Source organism: Anabas testudineus, chromosome 4 (assembly GCF_900324465.2).
Source record: "Anabas testudineus chromosome 4, fAnaTes1.2, whole genome shotgun sequence".
Taxonomy (NCBI): Eukaryota; Metazoa; Chordata; class Actinopteri; order Anabantiformes; family Anabantidae; genus Anabas; species Anabas testudineus.
In genome coordinates this window covers 3,880,492-3,888,905 of record NC_046613.1, presented here as the reverse complement: position 1 = coordinate 3,888,905, position 8,414 = coordinate 3,880,492, and the positions used below count along the sequence as shown (strand labels likewise).

At 40.4% G+C, this 8,414-nt stretch overlaps 1 protein-coding gene across 1 annotated transcript; it reads right to left on the bottom strand.

Annotated features, from left to right (window-relative positions):
- Positions 1-2,907: 2,907 nt before the first annotated feature.
- glulb (glutamate-ammonia ligase (glutamine synthase) b) lies at positions 2,908-5,603 on the bottom strand. Its single transcript, XM_026346459.1, has 7 exons — positions 5,242-5,603; positions 4,770-4,945; positions 4,517-4,678; positions 4,286-4,432; positions 4,065-4,192; positions 3,759-3,958; positions 2,908-3,649 (listed from the first exon to the last, which is right to left on the bottom strand). The coding sequence occupies exons 2-7, from the start codon at positions 4,933-4,935 to the stop codon at positions 3,331-3,333; spliced, it is 1,122 nt and encodes a 373-aa protein (XP_026202244.1). The 5' UTR covers positions 4,936-4,945; positions 5,242-5,603; the 3' UTR covers positions 2,908-3,330.
- Between the last annotated feature and the right edge of the window lie 2,811 nt (positions 5,604-8,414).

Sequence of the window (8,414 nt, the reverse complement as noted above, 5' to 3'; positions counted from 1 at the left end):
ATGGTGCTTATTCGCTGGCCTGTCACTTGTTCTTGTGCTTTCTCATGTTTCTTATCATCGGTCAGCTGTGGTGCACGTGCAGCAGGATGGCCAAAGTTAATAAGACACGCACACGAGCACACAAAGAATCTCCTTGTATGTGTGTGTGTGTGTGTGTGTTTTTTTTTTTGTCCTAAATGTGGATGTAACCTAAACTGATCCTTGCTGTGTCCCATTATCCAGCTGGAGAACTGTATTCTGAATTGTGAGCTGTGGAGGTCAGATGTAGATCATAAAAGTCAGGATGGTTCTCATCATTAAACTTCCATGTGTTTGTTTGAAACGCTGGTGACGTATGTCACAATTGATGGTGGGCTGATCTCCATGCATGCTCCCTAACCCTAACCCTGTCCGGGGTTCTCTAACCTCTCTGTCAAACTGTGCTGCTCTGCTTTCACAGCTGCTCAAGTTTCTAACCATCGGGGTGGACACGCTGCAGTGGTGCATGTTCCCAAGCCCACTGCTGCAGGGAAAGGGTGTTAAAGAAATGTGTTTGGCCGCCAGTGATCGCGGATCGTGACGAAGCAGATGAGGCTTCACTGATGTGATTACACTGAACGCAGCCGAGGGTGGTGCTTCATGTGCCGTTTGAACTCAGTAGCTCTGATTAGGCCTCTGATTGGATTGCTGTTCAGACGCCTTTTGTTTTGAGTGAGTAGGAGAATAACGCTGTTGATTTTGTGTTGATGAAAAGGTCATTATGTGCTGACACAGTGTGTTGATATTGAGATCATCTCAGTATATATAGTGTGTTGATATGTAAGTGATAGTATATGTTATGGATATTATTTTCGACAAGACAAACCTTTTGACAAAGCAAATGAGTGCACACATACAAATGTAACTCATCTGGGTTCTAACAGAAAGTGCAATTATCATTTTTAAAGAATACGTACTGTGTGTACTACTACATTTACTACTCAAAGACTGCTTTTAACTCAGGCTGAATAAATTGTATTGAAACCCAACTGTAGGCACCAATTTAGTCTCTCCAGCTGTCCTTAAACTACAAACATCTACGTCCTCACTGAATAAAACAATTAGGTGACTAATATGATGCTATCAGTACCCTAGGTGTTTAAAGGATGAATCTCAGAATAGTAATTTTTTACACCAGGTTTAACAAATCGGAGCATTATTTCTTTTTCATGGTGTAATTTTGTACAGATGAGCAAGAAAAGTATGGCATCAAACCAATGCTGGGGCTGGGACTACAGTGTTTTTCCCTAAGGCACTACATTCTTTTGGATTTTAGGATAACCTTTCTTTTCCCAGCCTCCACCATGTAGCTTTTTACCCCACTCTCATTTCAATCTACGCTACAGTTCTGTAGAGACAGATATATGGGTTTCTATATATCTATAAGATGAGACCACAATGATACCTGATACCCTTCTAATTTTGAAATCATCAACAACAATGTTCCTTGAATATTTTTTACTTTTAAAATGTTTTAATTTGCCTCAGCAAAGGTGTCAAAATCTAAATTAGCTCATATTTATGAAACATAATTAAGTCAGTAAAAACACTTTTGACATTTTTTTCTCATACTTTTGTCAGATAAATAGTGTTTCAAGCAAAGTAATAAATCAGAAATGTCTCTATTTTATGATTGTATTTTAATTATATTGATAATTGTATATTTTGAATCTCATAATACTATATTTCACTAATAATTTCAGTTACATACAGTGCTACTAAACTGTATGTTGTATGTCATTAGGTGTCATGATTATTCTGTGTTTTGTATTGTTAATCTGAATCTGAAAAGTCACTAGTAACCATGTTTATCAAAGATATTTAGTGGAGTAATTTGTCTTTCAAATGTGGTGAATTCAAAGTATCAAAAATATATAGAATTACTCAAGTAGAGATACTTGAAGCTGTACTACAGTACTTTTACCCCAAGATTGCAGCTTTATGGAAAATGAAACCATACATCATGGTCTCTGGGAGGACTTACCAAACTCAAGCAAGTCTTTGCAAACTGATTTTCATGCTCAAATGAAATTAAGAGATTAGTCGCTGCCCAGAAAGCAGAATCAAAAATCTTATGCAACACAACATGCTGTAAGAGTGCGGTAATTTACACAAGGTGCAGCAGATGAGAGGTTGGTGATCCATAGTACTTGTATGGGGTGTTTTACACAATGGAACAAGGAAAGAAAGCTGAGCCAAACAAACATAAGATAATTACACCAGAAACTGTCTTCTGCACTAAGATCCTCAGCGAACACAGGTTTCTAAACTGACAAAAAAACATGTCAGGCTTGAATGTGAGGCGTGATTCTCTATAGTGAAAATGGTTACTGCAGTCAACCTGCTTTCAAATCAAACTCGTAGCGGTTACAAAACGAGAGGCGCCATATGACAAATCAAATGAAAGTAGAGACGGTCATGACGCTGGATGACAAAGTAAAACAACATGCTGAAGAAAACTGTATTTACTTTAGCAGCATGCATGTGCCTTACATCAGCCTTGTTTTTAAGTTAAAGTTGTGTAACTGGGACAAATCTCCCCTCCCTTCACCTTACTCCTATTTCAAGGACTAGCCTTTAGGCTACAGAGGCTTGGGTTATATCAATATATCAGAAAAACAATTACCCCTCGGAAGGTTTGACCACATGGTAATTTTCTAAAGACAGAGCTGTTGTTTTTTTAGTTTTAGCTGTTTGAATAAGTAGAAGAATGTGGATTTTCAGTTTTATTTAATGGTGTTAATGTACCACCATTTGTTAAACACAACAGTGCCTCTAAGACAGGTCACATTTCACAGATGAACTCCAACTTAGGATGTTACAAACCGGTTCCTGTTGTAGCATAACTACAGGGAATAGCGGCATGTTTGAGTAAGATGCAGACGACAGTCAGGTGTAAAAATGTTATCTGTTTAATATAGAGTTACTTCAAGTGACAGGTACGAGTGAAAAATAGACAAAACAGACATGCATTATTAAAAAAAGTTGTAAAGTGGCTTATACAATGATTCTAACAGTCCACAACCATTATGACAGAGGCTAAAACTACTAAAAACATTCAAATGCCTTTAGGGTCCTTAAGGTCAGCAAAACCTGCTGCTGCACTCAGTTTTCATTAGTACAAGTTAAACAAGTTACACTGATGTACTTCAACACCAATTATTACTATGACAAAATACATTGTAGATAAAAAGGCAGTGTGTGTATAGAATGAAACATCTCAATAATTATTTCATCTGTCAAATAAAAAAACTCAAACAGGTAATGATCAATCCATAGGCTAAATACAGTACTGGCAATGACTTAGACTGCTTATTTGCTGTAGTCATTGGGCTCCTCTCCCTCTTCTTTGAGTAAACATGTGCGCACCAGAGCCTCTGTGACAATGTAGGGGTCACAGTTGGCAGATGGACGGCGGTCCTCGAAGTAGCCCTTCTTTTCCTGTCCCACCATGCGAGGGATGCGGATGCTGGCACCGCGGTTGGCCACGCCTGCCGAGAACTCATCGATGTTTGAGGTTTCGTGATGCCCGGTGAGGCGCCTGGCGTTGTCCAGCCCACCTTTGGGATCGTAGGCCCGGATGTGATAACTGTGCCTCTTTGCCAGCATTTCAATTGCATCTTCAATGACTCTGTGAAGAGGAGGTTTGCTTTAGTAGCACACTCAAATCCCACTTGAATGAACATTAAGCACTGTAGGGCATCATTTGAAACATGCATTGTATGAAAACTCATCCTTACTTCAGTCCGCCCTCTTCTCTCATATCCTTTGTGCTGAAGTTGGTGTGGCAGCCAGCACCGTTCCAGTTCCCTGAGATAGGTTTGGGGTCAAAGGACACCACCACACCGAAATCCTCACAGACTCTGTGGAGGATGAAGCGAGCCACCCACAGATGGTCCCCCATGTTGATACCTTCACATGGCCCGATCTGGAACTCCCACTAAAACACAAGACACAGCATTATTACTATTATTACTCATTATTAACTGTACAACTGCACTCTTACAAAGCTAAAAAAGCATTGCGCCATGATAACTGCGCAGTACCTGAGCTGGCATGACTTCAGCGTTGGTGCCACAGATCTGAACCCCGGCATACAGGCAGGCTCTGTAGTGAGACTCCACTATGTCTCGTCCATAAGCCTTGTCTGCTCCCACTGCACAGTAATAAGGTCCTAGCCAGGGGACAAAGAAGCTAATGTTAACACTCAGCCGACCTTGGTGATTTCTAACATGTTATTTTTCATTAAGAGGAAGTTGCCACTTACCTTGTGGACCTGGGAAGCCGTTGGAGGGCCAGCCGAAGGGATGTCCATCTATGCCCAGGAGAGTGTACTCCTGCTCCATACCGAACCACGGGTGGTTATTCTGCACCATGCTCATGATCTGTTTACAAGTGTGGCGCAGGTTGGTTTCTGTTGGAACAGTATCAGAAGTTAGCTGACACCTAAAACAGGTGCAGTGGTACGACCCAGGAGGGTTAATGCTTTTCTGCGTACCGGCTGGAGTTCGGTTGTACTTGAGCACTTCACACAGCACCAGCTTATTGGGGTCTTTCCTGAAAGGGTCCCTGAACATGGCTACGGGGATCAGGAACATGTCGCTGTTGGATCCCTCGGACTGATAGGTGCTGGAACCGTCAAAGTTCCACTCAGGAAGATCTGACAGAGCATAAAAAAAGGAACTGAACAGAGGAACTATAACATTCAATAGATGTAACCTGTGGGTGTGGATCCTTTCAGAACCACATACCTTCAACTGCCTTTGGTTCCGAATCCAAAGTTCTGGTCTTGCAGCGCAGTCCCTCTCCAGACCCATCTATCCAGATGTACAAGGCTTGGACTTTGCCTCCCTGAGGAAGATCCATGTACTGCTGCTTCACAGCTTTGTTCAGTTTTGAACTTGCTGAGGTAGCCATGTTCTTGACCCTACAGGGAGGAGGGGGACACATAATAAGCCTGTCACAATGGAACAACTCCGTGTGAATGGAAGATGGTATAATGTCCACAAGAAAACACACAACCCACAGACACTGACATAACTACACCAGGACTCATTATGCAACAGCAGCAGCATCCGTTTGACAACAACTCATGCAAAGCAACAAGATGGACCCAGTGACGTTAAATAACATCTGTGTTAGAGGAAAACAAACAGCACAGCGCTGACACGCCGGCTGTGAACAAACGGAAAGTTTCAGCAGCGCACGCATCGGACCACTCACCTGATGTTAGGTGTAGAAGAATATCAAAAGATCAACACAGTATAAATGAGTGTGGTCGGTGTCAAGCTTCCTATTGTTGCTCATTCCTGATGCACTCGCTGCTTCCACGATACATTTATAGCGTTGCTGAGCATCTCGGCCGCCGCTGATTGGCCCAAACTGAACGTGATCAGCCCGTGATGAGGAGATGAGGGAGTCACTCACTGACTGTGCGCACTAACAAAGAGAGTGGAGAAACCCCCGCGGGGGAGGCTTTTAACTTCCCCCTAACGTTTGACCAGCGTGCGTGAGGCAGGAAAACAGCGTGTGGCACGGAAAGAGAGGAAAAAAACAACCGTTTCGACTGAACCCATAGACTCGATCACGACTTCTTAACTTACTACTCGTTTACAACCTCAGCACAGTGTCGGGGGAGCGAAGTAAACAAGCTGTGCGCCCCCTACCGACACAAAACCGCATTACAGCAGAACACGGTGTTCTCACTGCATTTATTTATATATATATTTATGTGTGTGTGTGTGTGTGTGTGTGTGGATAAGTACTCAAGTACTTGCCTAAAAAACACAATGTATTTTAAACTCTATTGAATTGATGCTGCTGATAATAACAACGGACACAATTTCCAAATGTAAAATGATGGTGAATCAAGTTCAAAAGTAATTCCTATGAAAAAAGAGACAAACAGGAAATGTGCGAAAACGGCACAGCTGCTAAGGATGGATCTAATTTAACCAGGTGGTTAGTCCATAATAATACCTCAGCTCATCCTTACGAGGTGACTGTATTTTAATGAGGATCTAAATCTGCAAAAGTAACTAAAGTGGGCAAATAGATGTAAAATAGATGTATTTTTACTTTCAATAAAAGTAAAAGTAGTAAAGTACTACTGATTGTTGCAGTGGTGACTTTTCTGTTAAGCATTATCATAACTTAGATCACAAAGAACTGCACCATCTCCATCGTTGAGATTGGTCAACTACATGTAATTAAACTAGTGGCTTCATTTTGCAGTAGCTCTCTGGTGGTCCAACTGCATTCATATATTTACACTGTGATACCTGCAGGTTTTTGTAGTTAACAGCTGAAACTGCAAACAATGATCGTACTGTTTTGTTTAGGACAGGTTTAGGCCTCAGGTGTTTTCCAGGAAGGTGTAAAGTCAGGTCAGCTGTCAAATATTCTGATATGCAGTCTGTTTTGTAAGAATGGCTCCTCTGTACATCGCTACACTTAATTTAAAGGGAACGCCAAAAGTGTGACATGAACCATTCTGGGATTACAGGCATTTTCATACACACTCACATTTTAAGGAGCTCAACATACAGTTGCCAGGAGTTGCCCATTCCCTCACTATTCCATAACTATAATCAAGCAGATAAAAGGTAGAGGTGGTTCTGAGCTTGTCCTATGTTCACTCTCAACATAAGGTCCAAAGAGGTCCCTATGCAAGTGACGTTGGCCGACATTAGACTGAAACAACAACTACATAAACCCATCAGAGACAAATATTCCCAATTACAATTATATTAAATATTATTGGGAGTGGCCAATGCCACATTTCTTAAAAAGAAAGAATTAACGGGCAGCTCAGCAGCAGCAAAAGTAAAAAGTGGAGAACAACATCTAGTCGAGATCACTCTTCAGGAGATAGGTGTGTCATTTATTATAGTTTACAGTCAAGAGACGGCTCTAAATATAAATACAGCGGCCTGTAGTGAAGCGACTGTAAATATAGTCACTTCACAACAGGATGCAAAGCAAAGGTAACCTTCAAGAACAGAAAGACCAGATAAGACTTCACTGGAAAACTGTCAAAGTCTGAAGTTCAAGCATCAGACAAATCATTTCATACATCATTTGTACACACTGTACATTCATGTTTGGGAAGAGTCCCATCCCAAAGAGTCACTAAGCATTCATCTCTTTTCAGCCATTGTTGAGGTACCTGCCTGGTTGGTGCAGCTTTACAGCTCTTGGACTGTCTGACTGATGTTGTTCACAAAAACTGACATTCCTGCACTTTTCCATACCACTTAGGTATTTTCATTGTTTTGGTTTATTTATCTATGCGACTTGTCCTGTTATCTGTTTTATGGTTTGTTATTATTTTATATTAAATATACCTTGTCGATTTGATCATTTCATTTCAATGAACCTAACTAGACTTCTTATAGAGTAGTGTTGCTCTACTGTAGTTGAGCTCTTCCACAGTGATGTGGTTATTAGCTTCTCCAACACAAATGATCTCTTCTGGCTCATTATGTATTTACTAATGAAGAAAAATCGAGTGGAAAATTTATACCTAAACTGTCCCTAAATCATCACATGTTGAGCAATAAGAAAACAGCAAACACAACATTTGTCCTCAGGGAGAACAGTAAACCTGTTTAGTCTGTTTGTAGAATGAATAGTGGCATACCTGAACACAGACAGATGTTTGTCCTAAAGCTAAATTCAGCTTCACACACTGCAGGCCTTTTTTTTACAAGACATGTTTTTAATTTTGGTTTGTGTCAGACCATCTTTCTTAGTACACGTGCTGTCATGATTATTACACTGTAATCTGTTTTGAAACGTAAAAGAAAAAAAAAAAATCAAGAATCAATTCAGTGCAAAATGTCCCAATTAAGAACTGATTCATTTATGTTCAGAAGTCTGTTTTCATTTGGAGGCTCACAGATCTCATCAAAATAGGCGTAAGCGTATCACAAAACATCCCAAATTCTCTTTAACAAATGTATGTTTGTTTATGTTGTTTTATGCAGATTTATGTTTTTTAGAACTAGTTCAGGTCTAGTATGTGGTGTTGTCATGTACTGAAATTCCTTATGGATCAGATACTGAGATAAACTTACACAGTTACATGCATGTAAATTACAGGTAGAGAACTAAGTAACTAGAACTAAGCAGGACAGAGAAACAAGATATGTAAAGTCTACCTGCTTAATGATCAGTCATTTCATCCACTATATACATACTCAAGTATTGTATTACAGTGTTGAGATACTTGTATGTAACCTGAGTATTTACATGTGGATATTACGCTGTAGTTTTCCATTTGGCTTCTCACACATTTTGTCTAGTTTGCTGTGCTTATGACATATTTACCAGACAGATGGAATTGTACAAGAGCTATTCCGGAAAAGATTAGAGAAAGAAACTCGGCCTACAGG